This window comes from Pelophylax lessonae, assembly GCF_965119305.1.
Source record: "Pelophylax lessonae genome assembly, chromosome: 2".
NCBI classification, from domain to species: Eukaryota; Metazoa; Chordata; class Amphibia; order Anura; family Ranidae; genus Pelophylax; species Pelophylax lessonae.
The window spans coordinates 567,394,464-567,418,772 of NC_138769.1; the positions used below are offsets into that span (position 1 = coordinate 567,394,464).

Here is a 24,309-nt window from a genome sequence, read left to right on the forward strand (position 1 = left end):
TTTCTTGTACAATTTTCTGTTAGATTTACCACAATCCATCTAATATGAGGTCAAAGCTTAACAACACTTTCACTTGTATCCAATTAGGCAGGCCTTTGCACTATATGGTTGAAGGTAAATTGTACGAAAATTGTATAATGTATGGCCACCCTAACTCTTTATTAAACTAGAAATACAAGGTGAGAACCACAAGCGCCAATCTAAGCAGTAGCATGAAAAAACATTAATCGGCAATAAAAGCAATATTACTTCACAAGAGTAAAGTGAATTTAGGCATCAAAACAAGGTGAGATATGGTGGTCTTGTGCATCTGGTGTGCAGGGGGTCCCTCTCGGTCCGAACGGAGCTGGTGCAGGGGTGCAGGGGAGCGGGGGTCTCCTGTGGAAGGCAGGGGACTGTGCTGGTCTGAGGGCTGCTTTCCCTTCGCTCTTCCACACGTAGAGGGGCCGTGATGTTGCTTTCCCTTCGCTCTTCCGCACGTAGAGGGGGCCGTGACACCGTGCGGAAGAGCGACGTGAAAGCAGCCCACGGACCAGGACAGTCCCCTGCCTCACAGGAGACCCCCTCTCCCCTGCACCAGCTCCATTCGGACCGAGAGGGACCCCCTGGACACCAGATGCACAAGATCAACCTATCTTACCTTGTTTTGATGCCTACATTCACTTTACTCTTGTGAGTAATAATGCTTTAATGCAGATTAAAGTTTTTTAATGCTACACTTAGATTGGCGCTTGTGGTTCTCCCCTTGTATTTCTACAACAGAGCTGCTTCTCTCTCCACCGCCAGCAGCCATCTCAGTGGGCAAGAACTTTTACTGGAACTTTTAACAAACCCCCCCCATCCCCCAGCCCATCAAGGACTGCTTGAGTAAACTGGCGATCTGCTTTGGGCCATTATACCCCATTTTGCCTTATTAAGCTAGGCATACTGCATCTGTAAGAAATCACAATTTGAGATACTCATACAAGTAATTCTATGAAAGATACTCATATTATTCAATAATGGCAAATAAAGTGTTTGTTACCCCAACATTTCATAATCCTGATCAGGGTGGATTTGATTTAAATCAAGTCAATTTAATACTATTAATCACTATTTAAATCATGATTTAAATCACCAGTAAAAAGGATTGATTTAAATCAACTCAATTTAAATTGTAATTTTTAAAGAGGAACTGTCATCTCTGTCCCGCAGTGGCCTCTTCTTTGACCCGCTGTTGACTCACCGATATTCCCATTCACTTTATTGGAACGGCTGCAGCAGCAGGTGAATGGATGCCTGCTATCAGGCGCTGCAATAATGTATCTGAAATGACAGGTGTTCTTTAAATGTAAAGACTCATTCTTGCTGGTAGCTTGTGTGAAATTGTGTGAATGTTATCTCAGCTTGCAGAGCTCATTGAATGAGTTTACCAAAAATGTAAATATTGCAGAATATACTGCCTCATGCTACATAATTTATTTCAGCATGAAATGGAGCGTAGTTAACTATTAATGTATCCTAAATAGAAAACTATCTTTAGATATATTTTTACTTCAAAAGCATTTTATTAAAATAAATTTGATAAAACAAAATGTAAATAAAACAAAAAAAAAATAAGTTTAAAAAAATAAATAAAAAATCATCGATTTTTACCCACCCTTTTTACTGATATGTGCCTGCTGTACCATATTCTTGTATTAAAAATTATCCTGTTCTCTTTGCATTGCTTCGTTTGTGTGAAATCCCTGGGGTTCCTGCCAGTCCCTCTGCTTTCCTACTGACCACACTAAACAGGAGAACAAACTGTGGTCAGTTCTTTAGCTATGCTGGGAACTCAGCGTGCTTTCCTCCAATGATTAGACTTGCCTTGGCACACCCTCCTTGCACAGCCTGTCACTTTGAAAATCAGTGTACTGCTGCTTCACTTCCCCCCAGCTCTTATGCAGCTAAGAACAGAGGGAATGTGATTACTTATAAAAAAGGGAAAAAGGTATTTATAATGTTTTTTATATCTATACAAAAATGTTTTGCCCAAATCTACTAGACCACTACACTGACACCTACATTAATTATTCTAACAAGTGTGTCGGCTTATGATTTATTCCCTGTGTGCACACACCGAATCTGAAATTAGGCCAGGGGCAGATATAATCTCGGACTGTTTTGGTCCCGATCCAAAACACACAGACCTACCTTATTCCTACACTGACCTACCTGATTACTATACTGACACCTACACAGACCTACCTGACCACTACACAGATCTAACTGACTACTACACAAACCTACCTGACCACTACACAGACACCTACACTGATCTATCTTATTCCTACACTGACCTACCTTATTCCTGCACTAACCAACCTGATCACCACACTGACCTACCTAATTTCTATACTGACACCTACACTGACCTACCTGACCACTACACAGACCTACCTGACCACTACACAAACCTACCTGACAATTACATTGACCACTACACAGACCTACCTGTTTCCTGCACTAACCTACCTGATTACTATACTGATACCTACTTCACCACTACACAGACCTACCTGACCACTACACTGACCTACCTGATTCCTGCACTAACCAACCTTATCACTACACTGACCTACCTTATTACTACACTGACCCCTACACTGACATTCCTGATTCCTACACGGACCTACCTGACACCTTCACTGACCCCCCCTACACTGGCCCCTTCACTGACACCTACACTGACCCCTTCACTGACACCTACACTGACCCCTTCACTGACACCTACACGGACCCTCCTACAGTGACACCTACACTCGCCCCCCTTCACTGACCCTTTATCCCTGCCCCTCCTTCACTGACCCCCCTTCAACGGACCCCCCTTCAACGGACCCCCCTAGACTGAGCCCCATTCACTGACACCTACACTGACCCCCCCTACCCTGACCCCTTCACTGACACCTATACTGGCCCCCTTACAGTGACACATACACTGGTCCCCCTACAGTGACCCTTCTGCCCTGCCCCTCCTTCACTGACCCCCCTTCACTGACACCTACACTGACACCTACACCGACACCTTCACTGACCTCTACACTGACCCCCTAGACTGCCCCCCTACACTGACCCCCCTACACTGACTCCCCCTAAACTGACACTTACACTGACCCCTCTACACTGACCCCCCCCTACACTGACCCCCCTACACTGCCCCTCCCTGCAATGACCCCCCTACACTGACCCCCCTACATTGACCCCTTCACTGACACCTACACAGACCCCCCCCCACATTGAACCCCCTACACTGACACCTACACTGACCCCCCTTCACTGAACCCTTACACTGACCCCCCTTCATTGACACCTACACTGACACCTACATAGATAGGGGCAGACCAGTGGATGTGGTGTACTTGGATTTCGCTAAGGCGTTTCATACAGTTCCCCACAAGCACTTAATTTATAAAATAAGGTCTGCAGGTATCGACAGTTTGCTCTTGGATACTGCACTGGCTAAAAGGCCGTGTCCAAAGGGTGGTAATAAACAGCACATACTCAGACTGGTCTGAGGTAGTAAGCGGGGTGCCCCAGGGCTCAGTCCTGGGACCAACCTCGTTCAATTTATTCATAAACAGAATTAAGGACGGGATCAGTAGTTCGTTATCCGTTTTTGCAGATGACACAAAATTGGCCAGGGCAATAAATGCACAGCATGAAGCAGATATCCTACAGAATGACCTGGACAAAATAACGGAGTGGGCAATGACATGGCAAATGAGGTTTAACGTGGAGAAGTGTAAGGTTTTGCACTTGGGGACTAAAAACATAAAAACACAATACACATTAGGAGGGGAACCCTTGGGGGAATCAAAAATGGAGAAAGATCTGGGAGTCTTGGTTGATGATAGATTAGGCAACAGCATGCAATGTCAAGCGGCAGCTGCCAAAGCCAGCAGATTATTAGCATGCATAAAGAAAGGGATGTATTCCAGAGATAAGACTATAATCCTTCCACTTTATAAAACTCTGGTCCGACCGCATCTGGAGTATTCTGTCCAGTTCTGGTCGCCAGTCCTCAGGAGGGACGTGTTGGAGCTGGAGAGAGTCCAGAGAAGGGCAACTAAACTGATTAGGGGGTTGGAGAACCTTAACTATGAAGAGCGTCTGCAATCGCTCGATTTATTCTCCCTGGAGAAGAGTCGTCTGAGGGGGGACATGATAGCAATTTATAAATATCTTAATGGGGATCTCAGCTTAGAAAAAAAGCTGTTCATTCGAAGGAATTGCATGAGGACTCGAGGACATACAATGCGATTAGAGGAGAAGCATTTTAACCTCAGGCAATGAGGAGGGTTCTTTACTGTTAGGGCTACAAGATTGTGGAATTGTCTACCACAAGAGGTGGTTTCTGCGGGTAGTATGGTGGCTTTCAAAAGACTCTTAGACTTACATCTCAAGGATCATGACATTAAGGGCTATGTGAGATGATTACAGCCACACACACCTACACAGGTTGAACTGGATGGACTATTGTCTTTATTCAACCTCACCTACTATGTAACTATGTAACTACACTGACCCCCCCTACACTGACCCCTCCTACACTGACACCTCCTACACTGACACCCCTACACTGACCCCCTTACACTGACCCCCCCTACACTGACCACCCCCTACACTGACCCCCCCCTACACTGACCCCTCCTAAACTGTCCCCCCTACACTGACACCTACACTGACCCCCCTACACTGACACCTACACTGACCCCTTCACTGACACCTACACTGACCCCCCTTCATTGACACCTACACTGACCCCTTCACTGACCCCTCCTACACTGACCCCCTCCTACACTGACCCCTCCTACACTGACCCCACCTACACTTACCCCCCTACACTGTCCCCCCTACACTGACCCCTCCTACACTGACCCCCACACTGACCCCCCTACACTGACCCCCCCTACACTGACCCCTTCAATGACACCTACACTGACCCCCCTACACTGACCCCTCCTACACTGACCCCCCTACACTGACACCTACACTGACCCCCCTACACTGACAGCTATACTGACCCTCCTACACTGACAGCTACACTGACCCCCCCCTGCACTAACCCCCCCCACACTGACACCTACACTGACCCCCTTACACTGACCCCCTCACACTGACACCTACACTGACCCCCCCCACACTGACACCTACACTGACCCCCCCCACACTGACACCCCCTACACTGACTCCCCCTACACTGACTCCCCCTACATCATCCTTTGTCCTACTGTGGAGGAGTCTCACTTACCTGTTCGTGAGGCACCAAAGATTTAAAAATGGCACCGCCCGGCGCCAACACGTCATTGCGCATGCGCCGCTGCCGCTCGGGAAAGCTCGTATACGTTCGGCTATTCCCAGGAATAGCCGAACGTGTACGGCCTTTCCCGAGCGGCGGCTGTGCATGAGCGGGCACATGTTGGCACCGGGCGGCGCCATTTTTAAATCTAAGGCGCCGCAGGAGCACATCGGGCCAGCCGGGGACATTTTTTTTTTAATACTTGTACTAAAGCTTAAGTGACAGTGACACTAGCACGGCCGTGGGATGCGCCCCTCCAGATTTTGCGCCCGGTGCGGCTGGCCCCCCCAGCACCCCCCACGCTACACCACTGCTTGGGCCTCTTAGTTCCAGTGAAGGGAACTCTTAAGGCGTCAGCATACCAAGACATTTTGGACAATTTCATGCTCCCAACTTTGTGAGAACAGTTTTGGATTGCCCCCTTCTTTTCCAACATGACTGCGCACCAGTGCACACAGCAAGGTCCATGTGCATGTAAAGGCAGGCGTTCCAATACTTTTGGTAATATAGTGTATATATCTAGATGATACGGAGGATATGGAGACTGTCATTGCTGCTTCTCTTGATAATGTTTGTTACTTGGCCATCTCTGCCTTTAGTACTAACTTAATCACTAACCCAGCATAAGCACGTTTAACGCCTGATCTACAGTAGATCTGAGGGATTAACAGAAAACTAGCATTTTATAAGGAACTCACTTGTGGCAGCCTTTATATTCCTCTCAAAAAAAAAAAAATTGTGTATATTTATATATACAGTCTGTCTGTCTATCTCCCTATAGTGTAGAGTGCTAGATTAGGATGTACATACTTTTTTTTTTGGTGTAGGTAAATTAAGGCTTGGCTGGCAGCCAAGCCTGTGTTTTGAATTTGGGTCAGGGTGAGTGACTCAAGGATGCATCGGGTAGCACATCTGGCACCTCCCTCTACTTATGAAACATTGGAGAAGCTTCCAGAAGATTGGGAGTGAGGTTAGGAGGAGCTGCCTTGAGTATTGATGACGGTCCCAAACAATCCCCGGCCAAGTGGACTGGCACCTCTTAAACTCTTGCCAACCAGCCGCTGCAGATATACGGTGGCAGGTTCCCCCGAAACTCCGTATCCGTACTTCGCTTTGTGGGAGCAATCATGGGGGCCATTCGCCAGCAGGGAAGCTGATCTGTGGGGCCAGCGGCCACAATTGCTGCTGGGCACTTGTGATCGCTCCCTGTGGAGACAGAACAGCGGTCTGCTGTTGTAAACACAGCAGACTGTTGTTCTGTCAGCAATCAACACAGGGCTCCTGTGCTCCTCCTATTTACAAACACAGGTTAATTCCATAAGCCCATCCCCCACAGTTAGAAAACACCCCCTAGGCATACATTTAACCCTTTACCCTACATCGCCCCTGGTGCTAACCCCTTCCTTGCCAGTGTCATTAGTATAGTAACAGTGCATATTTTTAGCACTGATTACTGAAGTAATGTCACTGGTCCCCCCAAAAGTGTAAAAAATTTCAGTTAGGTGTCCAATCTATCCGCCGCAATGTCCCAGTCCCACTAAAAATCACTGCTCGCTGCCATTACTATTAAAAAAAATACAAAAAAATAAAAAATGACATAAATCTTTCCCCTAGGTTTTAGACGCGATAACTTTTGCGCAAACCAATCAAAATACGCTTATTTGGATTTTTTAACCAAAAATTTGCCTAAAATGATGAAAAAAAATGTGATTTTTAATTTTTTTTATTGAAAATGTTATATAGCAAAAAGTGGAAAATATTGTTTTTTTCAGAATTGTCGCTCTTTTTTTCTTTTAGCGTAAAAAATAAAAATCGCTGAGGTGATCAAATACCACCAAAAGAAAGTTCTATTTGTGGGAAAAAAAGGACATAAATTCTATTTGGGTACAGCGTCGCATGAGTTAAAATAACTGCTGAATCGCTGAATCGCAAAAAATGGCCTGGTCTTTAAAGAGGAAGTAAACCCTCTTCTGCAACTTGTACCTATAGGTAAGCCTATATTAAGACTTACCTATAGGTACTGTAAATATCTCCTAAACCTGCACTGTTTAGGAGATATTTACCTTGCATGCAGCCAGTGACATCGCTGGCGCATGCGCTCTGAAGGAACGGCCGCTCGTGCCTATTCCTTCAGAGCCCCGTGCCGTTACCGTCGACTCCCGCCCGCATGCACGGGAGTGACGTCATTGCGGCTCCAGCCAATCAGATGGCCGGATGCCGCAAACCCGGAAGAAGGGCGACAGAACATGTCGCCCATGAGACAGGTAAGCGGTTGGCACTGCGGGGCTTCGTTCTTAGGTAAGTATTTCATAATGAGCTAGTATGCGATGCATACTAGCTCATTATGTGTTTTTCTTTCAGGCGTTTGTTTTTTTTAAAAAAATTTTGGAGGTTTACAACCTCTTTAAGGGGGAAAATATTCCGGTCCAGAAGGGGTTAAATACGCAGGGGCAGTGTGGAGTTTGGGTAAAAGCTGGATATGGAGTGCTAAGGAGGCTGTCGGAGGCCCTTGAGGGTAACCCCTAATCTAAGTGGGGGGGGGGGGTTACCTCGGGCATGGGGCTCAGTGCTGGAGGAATCCTCTATAAACACAAGGAGGATTCCTGTCCAGAGGCACAGGAGCAAGAATGAGGACAGCAGGAGTCAGCAAGCAAGTCCAGGAGATCTCCAGGGAGAAGACAGCCGGGTTGCTGGTGAGTGTGGCAGTCTAAGAGGACTGTGCGAAGTAGCTAGGAGGGCTAGTGAAATGGGCAACTGCCAGGTGGGCTGGCAGTTAGGGATGATCGAACTTTTCAAAAGTTCGGTTCGGCCAGAACATCCGAACTTCCCGAAAGTTCAGCCCGGATTTCAGAACCCCATTGAAATCAATGGGACCCGAACTTCGGTAATCAAAAAACACCATTTTGAAGCCCTAAAACCCAATAAATGCTCCTAAAAAGTGCCTAGGGTTCTGGGTCATACCCCAGGGACTATTAATCACACAAAAAAAAAGTTCTTAAAAATTGTCATTTTTTGATAGAGAGCCAATTATTGAAAAAATTAAAAAAAAAATTGAAAAAAAAAAAAATTCTTTGGATTTAGTATCTGGGGGGGGGGGGGGGGGGGGTCTAAAAAGTGTACCTTTGATGTTTCAGCTCTGTAGCATGTCCAGAACCATAAAAAAAAAGATCATTTGTATTATGTCACTATTTTCACACCTTGCCGGTTTAGTAGCAGGCGTTTTTTTGGGCATTTTTTGGGGTCTTTTGAGGCAGGCAAAACATCTGAACTTGTGTATATGGGTATATATACACACATACTTATATGTATATATTCACCTAGACATATATAGGTGTGATAGTAGCAGAAATATATGCTTGCGCTAATGAAATAATTTACACTAATTTGGCTCCGCTCCTATAACACCTATATATGTGTAAGTGTAAAATACATATAAGTATGTGTGTATATATACCACTATACACAAGTTCAGATGTTTTGCCTGCCTCCAAAAACCCCCAAAAAATGCCTGCAACAACACACCTAGGCGTTTTTTTTTGGGCGCTAGCGTTTTTTGGGCATTTTTTGGGGTTCTTTGGAGGCAGGCAAAACATCTGAACTTGTGTATATGGGTATATATACACACACATACTTATATGTATATATACACCTAGACATATATAGGTGTGATAGTAGCAGAAATGTATGCTTGCGCTAATGAAATAATTTACACTAATATGGCTCCGCTCCTATAACACCTATATATGTGTAAGTGTAAAATACATATAAGTATGTGTGTATATATACCACTATACACAAGTTCAGATGTTTTGCCTGCCTCCAAAAACCTCCAAAAAATGCCTGCAACAACACACCTGGGCGTTTTTTTTTGGCGCTAGCGTTTTTTTGGGCATTTTTTTGGGTTCTTTGGAGGCAGGCAAAACATCTGAACTTGTGTATACGGGTATATATACACACATACTTATATGTATATATACACCTAGACATATATAGGTGTGATAGTAGCAGAAATATATGCTTGCGCTAATGAAATAATTTACACTAATATGGCTCCGCTCCTATAACACCTATATATGTGTAAGTGTAAAATACATATAAGTATGTGTGTATATATACCACTATACACAAGTTCAGATGTTTTGCCTGCCTCCAAAAACCTCCAAAAAATGCCTGCAACAACACACCTGGGCGTTTTTTTTTGGCGCTAGCGTTTTTTTGGGCATTTTTTTGGGTTCTTTGGAGGCAGGCAAAACATCTGAACTTGTGTATACGGGTATATATACACACATACTTATATGTATATATACACCTAGACATATATAGGTGTGATAGTAGCAGAAATATATGCTTGCGCTAATGAAATAATTTACACTAATATGGCTCCGCTCCTATAACACCTATATATGTGTAAGTGTAAAATACATATAAGTATGTGTGTATATATACCACTATACACAAGTTCAGATGTTTTGCCTGCCTCCAAAAACCCCAAAAAAATGCATGCAACAACACACCTGGGCACTTTTTTTTTTTTGGCGCTAGCGTTTTTTTGGGTTCTTTGGAGGCAGGCAAAACATCTGAACTTGTGTATACGGGTATATATACACACTGTAATGTTCCGGTACCTTTGGTACCCTAAATTACTCTTTTCACAAGTGTATGCGCCCCACCATTCTCTTTTGGAAAGGTGCGCATACACCTTTAAGACTGAAGCTGTCATCACTCAGCGCCGGACTAGATGGCTATTTAAATCGCCGGTTCTCACTCACATGTGTTCGTTCAAACACCCTTACCTGGATGCTAACTTGGCTTGAAGCTTTCGTGCTTGCAAGCATACCTCGCTGACGGAACCTCGCTGCGCTGATCCCTGCATCCCGCTTCCGGATCATCCGCTCCTCCTGAACCAACCTTCGGCTGTATTGCTATTAGTGCTAAGTACCCCGCAGGGGAACCCTCTATAAACTTATACTAAGCTTACACTATCTAGCTCTGCATAGTAAAGACTATTTATCACATCTGCATATCTAGATTGCTAGCTCTTAAGACTACTGCTACTTATTCCTGCACTGGGTTGATCTCTCTTGTATGTCCACCTGCTACTCTGTCATCTGCTACCATACATGATTGCTAAACCTACCTGCATCCATCTGCTACTGTCTTACCTTCAAGTGTCTGTCACCTACCACCTCCACTCAACCTGTCTCTTAAATCTTCATCACTGTGTTACTACATACATAAAGTCACTCTAGGAACCAGCTTGTTGAGTGTGTGTATTTACTAGCTGAATTAAGACCTTCCACACATGATGAGTCATTGAGGTTGGGAATGGTATCTCAGCATCTCTCTTACATGACTACTGAAGTGGAATATTTCTGCAGCTGAAAATCCACACCATACATGAAACGCAGGAGCGTTACAGATTGAACGAACCCACAAATGGATTCAGCAGAAATAACCACTCAGGTGACACAATTAAAACAGCAAGTAACTGCGTTAATACACGCACTTGCTGAATTAAAAGAAGACAATCAGGCTCTGTCGCAGCAGGTAATTAGACTGACACAACTTACCTCTGCTCAGTCCCCTGAACCCAAGATAAATCCCCCTTTGGTATTTACAGGCGATCGCAAAAAATTTCGCAAATTTAAAAACGCATGTGAGTTACTTTTTTTGCTAAAACCTCGTACCTACCTTACTGATCACATTAAGGTTTGTACTATTATTTCTTACCTAACAGGCGATCCTCGAGCCTGGGCAGACTCTCTTTTTGAGAAAAACGACCAGCTTCTCAACTCCTATGCCTTGTTCCTAGCAGAACTCACTAGCCTATATGATGACCCCAATAGGCAGAGTACTGCCGATCTTCAATTAAGATCCTTGAAACAAGGAAGGAGGCCTGTAGAAGACTTTGTCGCGGAATTCAAGAGATGGACCCTTGATTCAGAATGGAATGATGAATCTCTGAAAACCCAATTTAGGCTTGGCCTATCAGAAGCCGTTAAGGACGAGCTCGCCCGAGCGGATCTACCAAAAACCCTGGATGCATTAATACAACTCCGTATTACCATAGATAGAAGACTACGAGAAAGAAAGGCTGAGAAAATGGGAATGCCATTATCCGTTTCCTCTCGGATTCTGGCCGTTAACCCCGTTCCTATGGAGGTAGGAACCATACGCCCACCGCTATCAACTATGGAAAAAGCCAAAAGACGATATGAAAATCTCTGCTTGTACTGTGCATCCCCGGATCACAAGATAAATGTCTGTCCCCTAGTCAACAAAAAGAAGGGTGAGTGTTCACATGTCCTCCTAGGGGGATTGACAACTTCATTCACTAACCCTTACATTTTTGTTTGTTTGACATTACAGTGGGACCAGAACAGGATTACTACTAAGGCCATGATTGACACAGGATCTTGTGGAAATTATATTGATATATGTTTTGCTGCTTCAAATAAAATTCCTATTATTTCTAAACTTAAACCTGTCTCAGTAAGTCTTATTACCGGTGTTCCGTTATCCTCTGGTCCGATCACCGATCAGACACAAGCACTTCTAGTCACTATTAACGAGTCTCATAGGGAGACTACTACCTTCGATTTAATACCTTCACCCCACTTTCCCATTGTGTTGGGACTTCCCTGGTTACACACACACCAACCAACCATAGATTGGAAGGAACGGTCCTTGGCCTTCCTCTCTTGCTATTGCGAGGATACGTGTAACCTCCCGTCTTCCGGGAAGATTCTGTCTATGGTGACAGATGAGATTGCACCACTATGTTATCAGGATCTTTCTGAGGTTTTTCTTGAGAAAAATGCTCAAGCATTACCTCCTCATCGAGACTATGATTGTAGCATTGATCTACTCCCAAATAGCAAATTGCCGTTCGGTCATGTTTATCCTCTTTCACAGGATGAACTTTCCCATCTCAAAACCTATTTGGATGAGAATTTGGAAAAAGGTTTTATTAGACCTTCCACTTCTTCCACAGCAGCAGGACTCTTTTTTGTTCGCAATAAGGACTCAAGTCTCAGACCTATCATCGACTACAGGAAATTGAATGCTATCACAATAAAAGATCGCTATCCTCTACCGCTTATCCCTGAGCTCATTGAGCAGGTGCGTGGAGCTACCTATTTTTCAAAATTGGACCTGAAAGGAGCATACAATCTCATTCGAATCCGTGATGGACACGAGTGGAAGACTGCATTCAGAACCAGATACGGATTGTTCGAATATCTTGTGATGCCATTCGGGCTATGCAACGCCCCTGCAGTTTTCCAACGATTTATAAACGATATTTTTAAAGACTTACTAGATGTCTGTGTTGTGGTATATCTGGACGATATACTTATATATTCACGATCCCTGTCTGAACACATAAGACATGTAAGACTTGTACTATCGAGATTGCTTGCACATAACCTTTATGTGAAACTGAAGAAATGCTTGTTTCATAAAGACGAGGTACTCTTTCTAGGCTACATCATATCCAAAACAGGAATCGAGATGGACATGAGTAAAATATCCTGCATTCAGGATTGGCCTACACCAACCACACGCAAGGCGCTACAGCGATTCCTGGGATTTTCAAATTTCTACAGGAAGTTCATTAAAAACTTTTCTGCTATTGTGAGACCCCTCACACAGCTCACTAGCATAAAAAAACCATTCAAATGGTCAGAAGAAGCCAATAAAGCTTTTCACTTGTTAAAGACAAGGTTTACTTCCGCTCCCATATTACGCCATCCAGACCCATCCCTCCAATACATTCTGGAGGTAGATGCGTCAAACATGGCAGTAGGAGCAATACTCTCCCAACGACCAACCCACACTTCACCACTTCATCCAGTCGCCTTTTTTTCTAAATCCCTAAGCAGTCCCGAGATAAATTACCCCGTGGGTGAAAAGGAACTGCTTGCTATAAAATTGGCTCTGGAGAATTGGCGACATTTACTCGAAGGCACCCAATTACCAACAATTATATACACGGACCATAAAAACCTCCAATATCTTCAGACTAGCAAAACTCTCTCGCACCGACAGGTACGATGGTCACTATTCTTTCTAAGGTTTAACTTCCTAGTGACTTACACACCTGCAGATAACAACAAAAAGGCGGATGCACTATCACGACTAACTGAAGAAAACTACTTTGAAATCCCTTCCGTTCCTATAATACCTCACAAACGCATTATTGGAGTTGTCCGTTCCTTGAAGGAAGAGGTTTTGCATGGTATAAGTTTGGATTCACCCCCACCACAACTAAATACTGATGCAGAAGGCTTCCTCTACTACAACGACAAACTTTACATACCACCTACCCTACGCACCAAGATCTTGGAATTATCTCATGATGTGCCTATGGCAGGACATATGGGTATGACAAAGACTCTTAATTTGATTTCCCGGAAATTCTGGTGGCCTGACATGAAAACATCTATACAAAAATTCGTCTCTTCATGCAATGTCTGTGCCAGGTCCAAAATTGACACTACGAGACCATCCGGTCTACTATGCAGTCTACCAATACCCCAAACTCCATGGGAAGTTTTGTCCTTGGACTTCATCGTAGAATTGCCTCTTTCCAAAGGATTTAATACCATCTTGGTGTCAGTGGACCATCTGACAAAGATGGCACATTTCATTGCTATTCGCAGACTACCTTTGTCCAAACAAACGGCAGAACTCCTGATGAAACATGTCTTTAGATTACATGGTATCCCAAAAACTCTTCTGTCTGACCGTGGATCCCAATTTATTTCTAAGTTCTGGCAAGAACTATGTCACATACTACGGATCGAGCGGAAGCTCACTTCTCCTTACCATCCGCAGACCAACGGACAGACTGAAAGAGTCAACCAATGCATCGAGCAGTATTTACGTTGTTACACTTCTTACCAACAGGATGATTGGGTGGATCTTCTCCCTCTGGCAGAATTTGCCTACAACAACGCAACCCACAGTACAACCAAGCAGAGTCCGTTCTACTTGAACTATGGGTTTCATCCCTCTATTCTTCCACCACGCATCCTTCCTTCAAACAACCCAGTAGCCTCAGACTATCTTACCCAAATAAAGGATTCTCTGGGTTTATTAAATACTACCATTGCACACGCTCACAGTCAACAAAAGAAGTACTATGATCTTCGCAGAAGACCTTCTCCACAGTACACTATCGGGGACCTCGTTTGGCTCTCAACAAAAAATTTAAGACTGAAGATCCCTAGCAAAAAGCTTGGACCTCTGTTCTTGGGACCTTTCCCAATCAAAAAACTTATTGGAAAAGCTGCAGTACAGCTTACATTGCCATTAGACCTAAAAATCCATCCCATTTTCCATGTGTCGCTACTGAAGCCCCATGTTCCGGACCAAGGAATAAGGCCTAATATTCCACCTCCGCCTCCTGTACAAGTTGAAGGTGGAGAAGAATACGAGATAAAAGAGATTCTGGATTCTCGTATCTACAGAAGAAGACTTCAGTACTTGGTTAGATGGAAGAACTATGGGCCCCAAGACAACACCTGGCTAAACACCTCTGAAATACATGCCCCTAGATTAATCCGCAATTTAATGCGAGATACCCAGACAAACCAGCTCCAGAGGCCTTCAGGAGCCGGCCTTAAGGGGGGGGTATTGTAATGTTCCGGTACCTTTGGTACCCTAAATTACTCTTTTCACAAGTGTATGCGCCCCACCATTCTCTTTTGGAAAGGTGCGCATACACCTTTAAGACTGAAGCTGTCATCACTCAGCGCCGGACTAGATGGCTATTTAAATCGCCGGTTCTCACTCACATGTGTTCGTTCAAACACCCTTACCTGGATGCTAACTTGGCTTGAAGCTTTCGTGCTTGCAAGCATACCTCGCTGACGGAACCTCGCTGCGCTGATCCCTGCATCCCGCTTCCGGATCATCCGCTCCTCCTGAACCAACCTTCGGCTGTATTGCTATTAGTGCTAAGTACCCCGCAGGGGAACCCTCTATAAACTTATACTAAGCTTACACTATCTAGCTCTGCATAGTAAAGACTATTTATCACATCTGCATATCTAGATTGCTAGCTCTTAAGACTACTGCTACTTATTCCTGCACTGGGTTGATCTCTCTTGTATGTCCACCTGCTACTCTGTCATCTGCTACCATACATGATTGCTAAACCTACCTGCATCCATCTGCTACTGTCTTACCTTCAAGTGTCTTTCACCTACCACCTCCACTCAACCTGTCTCTTAAATCTTCATCACTGTGTTACTACATACATAAAGTCACTCTAGGAACCAGCTTGTTGAGTGTGTGTATTTACTAGCTGAATTAAGACCTTCCACACATGATGAGTCATTGAGGTTGGGAATGGTATCTCAGCATCTCTCTTACATGACTACTGAAGTGGAATATTTCTGCAGCTGAAAATCCACACCATACATGAAACGCAGGAGCGTTACACACACATACTTATATGTATATATACACCTAGACATACAGTGCCTTGCGAAAGTATTCGGCCCCCTTGAACTTTGCGACCTTTTGCCACATTTCAGGCTTCAAACATAAAGATATAAAACTGTAATTTTTTGTGAAGAATCAACAACAAGTGGGGCACAATCATGAAGTGGAACTAAATTTATTGGATATTTCAAACTTTGTTAACAAATAAAAAACTGAAAAATTATTCAGCCCCTTTACTTTCAGTGCATCAAACTCTCTCAAGAAGTTCATTGAGGATCTCTGAATGATCCAATGTTGACCTAAATGACTAATGATGATAAATAGAATCCACCTGTGTGTAATCAAGTTTCCGTATAAATACAACTGCCCTGTGATAGTCTCAGAGGTCCTTTAAAGCGCAGAGAGCATCATGAAGAACAAGGAACACACCAGGCAGGTCCGAGATACTGTTGTGGAGAAGTTTAAAGCCGGATTTGGATACAAAAAGATTTCCCAAGCTTTAAACATCCCAAGGAGCACTGTGCAAGCGATAATATTGAAATGGAAGGAGTATCAGACCACTGCAAATCTACGAAGACCTGGCTGTCCCTCTAAACTTTTAGCTCATACAAGGAGAAGACTGATCAGAGATGCAGCCAAGAGGCCCATGATCACTCTGGATGAACTGCAGAGATCTACAGCTGAGGTGGGAGACTCTATCCATAGGACAACAATCAGTCGTATACTGCACAAATCTGGCCTTTATGGAAGTGTGGCAAGAAGAAAGCCATTTCTTAAAGATATCCATAAAAAGTGTTGTTTAAAGTTTGCCACAAGCCACCTGGGAGACACACCAAACATGTGGAAGAAGGTGCTCTGGTCAGATGAAACCAAAATCGAACTTTTTGGCAACAATGCAAAACGTTATGTTTGGCGTTAAAGCAACACAGCTCATCACCCTGAACACACCATCCCCACTGTCAAACATGGTGGTGGCAGCATCATGGTTTGGGCCTGCTTTTCTTCAGCAGGGACATGGAAGATGGTTAAAATTGATGGGAAGATGGATGGAGCCAAATACAGAACCATTCTGGAAGAAAACCTGATGGAGTCTGCAAAAGACCTGAGACAGGGACGGAGATTTGTCTTCCAACAAGACAATGATCCAAAACATAAAGCAAAATCTACAATGGAATGGTTCACAAATAAACATATCCAGGTGTTAGAATGGCCTAGTCAAAGTCCAGACCTGAATCCAATCAAGAATCTGTGGAAAGAACTGAAAACTGCTGTTCACAAACGCTCTCCATCCAACCTCACTGAGCTTGAGCTGTTTTGCAAGGAGGAATGGGCAAAAATTTCAGTCTCTCGATGTGCAAAACTGATAGAGACATACCCCAAGCGACTTACAGCATTAACTTAAGGGGGCTGAATAATTTTGCATGCCCAATTTTTCAGTTTTTTATTTGTTAAAAAAGTTTGAAATATCCAATAAATTTCATTCCACTTCATGATTGTGTCCCACTTGTTGTTGATTCTTCACAAAAAATTACAGTTTTATATCTTTATGTTTAAAGCCTGAAATGTGGCAAAAGGTCGCAAAGTTCAAGGGGGCCGAATACTTTTGCAAGGCACTGTATATAGGTGTGATAGTAGCAGAAATATATGCTTGCACTAATTAAATAATTTACACTAATATGGCTCCGCTCCTATAACACCTATATATGTGTAAGTGTAAAATACATATAAGTATGTGTGTATATATACCAATATACACAAGTTCAGATGTTTTGCCTGCCTCCAAAAACCCCCCAAAAATGCCTGCAACAACACACCTGGGCGTTTTTTTTTTTTGGCGCTAGCGTTTTTTTGGGCATTTTTTTGGGTTCTTTGGAGGCAGGCAAAACATCTGAACTTGTGTATACGGGTATATATACACACATACTTATATGTATTTTACACATACACATATATAGGTGTGATAGGAGCGTAACTATATTGGTGTTAATTATTTCATTAGCGCAAGTAGTGTTTTCTGCTCCTTTCACACCTATATATGTGCAGGTGTATATATACATACATGGGTGTGTATATATACCCCCTATACACATGTTCAGATGTCATGCCTGACTCCAAACATGTCCTCCAAAAATCCCTATAAACGCCTGCAGCCAAAAAGCAGACTGACCGGCGAGAAGCCATATTAGTGCACCGAATGTGACTTAAGAGAAACTATCTTTTCTCTATAGCGGTCACCCTGATATGGAAGGGTTTGGTCACCCTGCCATAGCAGTCAGTGTCAGTTCACCCTACACTACATTACGGTCACCCTGGCACTTAACACTTTCCCTACAGAAACTAAATTTTTGCATCTAACTAAAGTGTAAAAGAGCACCCTAACTACACTAGATATCCCTTTCCTCACACTAATAAATGCTAAATGACACTTTTAAAGTAAAATTAACAGAACTGCTTCCACTCTCTTCCATGTCCCTGTATTACAATGCTAGGAATTTGGCGGGGGCTATCTTATATACTGGGGGGCGTATTCACTAATGATTGGCCTAGGGACCCCCTAGTCACTCCAATCACATTCCTAGCATTCTCCTGCCCCCTCAATTGGCTTTTACTAAGGGTTCTGGTCCAATCACAGGCTTTTAAAGCCCATTTCCTGGCCCATTGCATTTTGGTCGGTTCTGGTTGCCGAATTCCGAACTTTTTCAGCAAAAAGTTCTAAAATCGGCTGAACCTCGAACACCCAATGTTCGGGTCGAACCGATGGTCGACCCGAACCGTTCGATCATCCCTACTGGCAGTGCCTGAAGAGGTGGTGCTGGGATCAGTAGCCACAGGAATGTAGCGGGACACTGGGACTTTTTCTACACACCAAAGGGGCCTTTGCATTATCTGACTGTTGCCTTTGTCAGAGCAACTAACAGCGTGCCACCTGGACAGAGATGTATAGTAACTAAGTAGAACTACTTCACTACTGTACTTAAGTACCGAAAGGCGGTATCTGTACTTTCCTAGAGTATAATTTTTTTCTCCTACTTCCACTTTTACTTCACTACATTTTTTCGATGATTTCAATACTTCTACTCCAATATTTTTTTTTGTGCTGCATAATTACTCGTTACTATTATAAAAATTACCACTGCCAGAACAGCAGATGGAAGGTTTCATGAAGCTCAAAACATGTGTATTATCAGCGCATACGAAAATAAATGCTACTGTATGTATAAATAAAAGCTGCATTTGAAATAATAAAAAACAATATGATGTTCAAACTTTTGACTTCTTTCTTTAATAACTACATAACACAGTACTTGTACTTTTACTTTCAGTACTTGAGTAGCAATTTTTTTTCTCAAAACTACTGGTACTTTTACTTTCAGTACTTGAGTAGCAAAATTTAAAAAAAAACTACTTGCAATACTTGCAAAAAATGTTGAATACTTCTGTTGAGTACTTCTACTCAAGTCACTTTTTGATCGAGCACTTCCACTTCTACTCAAGTCCCTTTTTGATCGAGCACTTGTACTTTTACTCAAGTATGGGTTTCGAGTACTTTATACAACTCTGCACCTGGATCTGTGATGCTTGCAATTGATGTGCTGAAGGAAGAGGAGTGTATATAGTTCAAGTGTCCCTTAAGAGACTTTTGTTCCAGTCAAGTGGGCATCCCATTATAATCCCACCCCAATCCAAGTTCAATACCCCTAACACACAAACATAACAAAGTTGCTGGACTGATTTCCTGACTCAAATGTGGAAAATTGGTGTGCCTGGTTGTGCAGGGTGGGGATACAAATTCACCATTGGCTTCTACGTGGGGTGCAATATATATTTATTATAGTGGCAGCGTGGTACCCTGCCAGGTTATAACCCAGGATTCTCAACAGGCAGGTTTAGGGGCTCCAGAGGGTTTGCTTAATGCAGAGGACACTTACTTTTCAGTTTCCTCATTGTTTTGTAAAGTCTGTTTTGGCACCTGGAGCCTGGTGATCCAGGTGGTATAAAATCCCCAATCCTGGGTCCAGGTTTTGTAAACAGCCAGCACACTAATTGGTCAGGTGTGTGGTGGGCTTTTAGTAGTGAGTCGACTATAGTTCTAGGCTCCACGCCAGCAGACAGAGAAGGTCTTTGCCCAGGAGTCAGGAGGGCTCCATCTAGAAGAGAGTTCGGAGCCAGAGCAGCAAGGGGCTGCTAAGTGTATTGTCCAAAATTTTGAGAGAGGATGGTATGTAGGAGACAGAGAAAGACCTGGAGTTTAATGCCAGAGAAGCAGTGCAAGAGTAAGACAGGAGGCTGCATGTGTTTGTTTTTGCAAGAGAGAACATTTCTCAAAACCCCCTGAAAGAGAAAGTGGATCTAGATTTCTGGAACCAAATAGTGAGCCACACATATTTTATTATCTCTTCCACTCAGTGTTTGTACATCCAATGGGCTTCCCTATACCACTTGTACAATAAATCCAAAGAAAAGGAAAAATCACTACCATTCACTTGATTTTTAGTTTAAAGTGTTACAAAACCCAGAACCTGCATGCACTATATCTAGTCTCCCACAGTACACAGAACATGGAAATGCAATTATTTTAGATAAAATATAAACTGAGAAATACCCTTTCTCATAAGCAGTATTTAGCAGCCTTGTGACTTCTATCAGTTCCTAGTAAAGTTTGTAGGAGGAATTTTCATTTTCCCCTGATCCTCTGTCTGGACAGTGCTGTTTGGCCCTGTGCTGATCACATGCACTCTCCCAAGAAAAAAGAAAAACTCTCTAGCAATACACACCAAACTGAGCATGTGCAGCCTGACTCCTTTTGTTCTGTTCTATCATGAGATGGGGTGGAGTCAGTTAAAGAAGAGGAGGATCAGAGAGGCAGGATCACACAGCCTTTATACACAATGCAGAGGATTAACCCCTTTTTTCCACACTGAGTATAACAAGCATGCTTTACTGCATATACAGACTGATTTTATTGTTGTAGGTTTAGTAACACTTTAACCTTTTCTCTTCATACATATACATATTGCATACATGTTGCATACACATTTCATTTTCCTTGGTAAAGATTGTTAGTGCTAAGTACTAGCAGCTTATTTAGCATCACTGATCCTACAGATATTACATTTTAATATAGCATTTGGGAAAGCTGTCAGTTGCTTACACTGTTGTGGGTTCACCATGTCCTTAAAGTTTAATAAATTACCTTAGGCTGTCAGAAAAAGCTTCTACTCCATACTTAGATAAGCAGTAAGCACCTCCACACAGTGTTACCCTTCCTGCAATACTAGATACATTGACAATGCGTCCTTGGGATTTTCTGATTAGAGGAAGCAAGTTGATTGTAACATCTACCATCCCCAAGAGATTGACTTCCAGTACCTTGCGAAAATCTTCCCTAGTCAACCATTCATTGGGGGCCACAGGAATTAAAATTCCAGCATTGTTCACTAGCCCCCAAAGACCTGCCAAGAGGAAAGACAAGAATATAATGTAATTTGAAAATTGCATTCTTAGAAAGATCAGAGTAGCCTTACTGCTTCTCTTTTAACCACTTAAGCCCCGGAAGATTTTACCCCCATTCCGACCAGGGGGTATTTTGCGATTCGGCACTGCGTGACTTTAACGGACAATTGCGCGGTCGTGCGACGCTGTACCTAAACGAATTTGGCGTCCTTTTTTTCCCACAAACAGAGCTTTCTTTTGGTGGTATTTGATCACCTGTGCGATTTTTTGATCACGCGCTATAAACAAAAAAAGAGCGTCAATTTTGCAAAAATAGCAATATTTTTCACATTTTTTTATATGAAATTCCCCAAAAAAAAAATTTAAAAATCAAAATTTTTTTACTTTTTCGGCCAATTTGTTTTATGCTACCTATGTTTGGTAAAAAGAAAAAAAAAAAGCGTATTTTGATTGGTTTGCGCAAAAGTTATCGCGTTTACTAACAAAGGGAAAGATTTCTGTCATTTTTGTTGTTTTTTTTTTTAACGTGTAATGGCGGCGATCTGCGATTTTTTTTTGCGGTACTGGGACATTGGGGCGGACAGATCGGACCCTTGACTGACATTTTTGACACTTTTGGGGTTACCAGTGACATTTCTACAGTAATCAGTGCCATATATATGCACTGTTACTGTAAAAATACACTGGTAGTGAAGGGGTTAACTTTATTTGGGAGGGAGGGGCTGTGTGTATCCCTAGGGGCGTGCTTTCTACTGTGATTGGCTGGGGCTTGAGCTGTATGGACACTGATCAACGGATCTACATACTAGATCCGAGTGATCAGTATCCTAACAGCAAGGAGAATGACAGGCAGCTTGTTTACACAGGCTGCCTGACATTCTCCCTCTCCCCCGCCGATCGCCGAGTGACCGGCGGACATCGGGTCCGCCGGTCACACGCGCGGGGGGGTCCGTGACCACGCGGGAGCGGGGGCGCACGCTCGCTCCCTAGACCCTCACAAGCTAGTGACGTAGCCCTACGTCACTTTGCCTGTGAGGGGCTGACTACCGACGTAGATCGGCGTTAGGCAGTCGGCAAGTGGTTAAAAAATGTGTCAATTTTTAATACCTTTCTTTTCTACACCTTTCTACAGACTCCTCCAAACTCTAATCTTAAATTGGATTAAAGAAAATATAAAATAATTATGAGGGGGGGGGGGGGGGTCAAGCCCTATTGATTTACATTTCAAATGGGTTCATAAAGTTGTCAGGTACTCCGTGTGCATACATTCTTTTATAGTACTTTATGCTGTAAATATAATCTTGAAAATAATCTTTTTTTTTTTTTTAAAGTTGTCCTTAGTTTATGAATACATGTAAATAAATGACACAAAGAATATAACGTTAGTAAAACACTCCTTTTAAATAAGTCTGCCTAGAGTACAGTCTCATTTTTTCAGTGCCTGGGCTGAAACACAGTGAGCATTCCAATGCCTTGCATCTCGCTGTCACTCTTCTTTGTGCATGGTGCCCAACACCCTGTGGGCACCAGGGATGTAGACAGTATTACCAGAGATAGGATCTCTTTTCAGTATAACTTCCACCTCTCCTTCATTTGGAGGGACAAAGAAGAAATCTGTGTTTTTCAGTGTTCTGGGAATGTGCGTGGAAATTCATATTTCTGTGTGTGTTCCAGGTGTCAGTGGGGCCAGATGTGTACATCTTTATACAAAATGTACTAGTTTACTACTAAAAGTGGTATGCTGCACTAAACCTTTTATCCAACCTCTATATTACTGTATTTGTTATTTTGAAAAGCCAAAATAACAGAAAAATAGAGGTTAAAAAAAAAACAAAAAACACTTGTGTAGTTTAGCCAATCATTTTCTGCATATTAGATATTTGTGGTCCTTGTAACTAGGCCCATGGCAGTGACGTGTGTTTTTCCTAAATTCTGTGTGCCTTTTTATCATTTCAGAAAGTTGAGAGATATGGTATAGGTAATGCATCATATTGTCCTGAGGGTATAGGGACAAGTACGAATGTGTACATTTTTTCATGAAAGTGCAGTTATACATTAGCATACAAATTAACTGCGGCAAACCTATTTTCTTCCATTGAGTAAAGTGAAGGGGGTTTATTATCTGCATATTAGCAGGGGACAAGTTGCAATACATTGAGAAACATTTTTTATCATCTGCGCACGTTGGTTTGATCCATTTACCAACCAGTTGTTGCATGAAGCATCTGAGATGTGCTTAACAGATGCACCATAATCAATTTGTATAGCTGGCTGCATTTATAGTAGATATCAATGATCGCTTGTGATAGGATAGCAAAATACCTCAAAACAATGCAAAATGTGTAAAATGCAGCAGGACACAAGTGTGAAGTTAGTCTTAAAACAACTATATAAAAAAAATGCACCCTTCAGGTATATTTAGAAAAAGTTAAAACCCACCTCCACATTTCCAATCTCCTTTTTCTCTCTCTTTACCATTTCTACTTTTATAGCTGCTTTTTATTTTACCGTATATACTCGAGTATAAGCCGACCCGAGTATAAGCCGAGGCCCCTACTTTTACCACAAAAAGATGGGAAAAATGATTGACTCGAGTAGAAGCCTAGGGTGAGAATGCAGGGTGGTGGGCATGGTACAGGAGAATGCAGGGTAGCTGGCATGGTACAAGAGAATGCAGGGTGACAGGTATGGTACAGGAGAATGCAGTGTGGCAGGCATGGTACAGGAGAATGCAGTGTGGCAGGCATGGTACAGGAGAATGCAGGGTGGCTGGCACGGTACAGGAGAATGCAGGGTGGCAGGCATGGTACAGGAGAATGCAGTGTGGCTGGCATGGTACAGGAGAATGCAGTGTGGCTGGACTGGTACAGGGGAATGCAGTGTGGCTGGCATGGTACAGGAGAATGCAGTGTGGCTGGCATGTACAGGAGAATTTAGGGTGGCAAGCATGGTACAAGAGGATGCGGGGTTGCGGGCATACTAGCGCGGCTGTGTTTCACTTACCTGTTCCAGAGGCGCCTTCATTTTAAAAATGGCGCCGCCCGGCACCGACACGTCATTGCGCACGCGCCACCGCCGCTCGG

General features: G+C 43.2%; 1 protein-coding gene across 1 annotated transcript in view; it reads right to left on the reverse strand.

Annotated features, from left to right (window-relative positions):
• The window catches only part of LOC309546088 (retinol dehydrogenase 16-like), a 45,338-nt gene that overhangs the window by 3,146 nt on the left and 17,883 nt on the right, over positions 1 to 24,309 (reverse strand). The window contains exon 3 of the mRNA XM_082245601.1: positions 20,967 to 21,225. Within this exon, the coding sequence (XP_082101727.1) occupies positions 20,967 to 21,225 (259 nt within the window). The remainder of the gene's footprint in view (positions 1 to 20,966; positions 21,226 to 24,309) is intronic.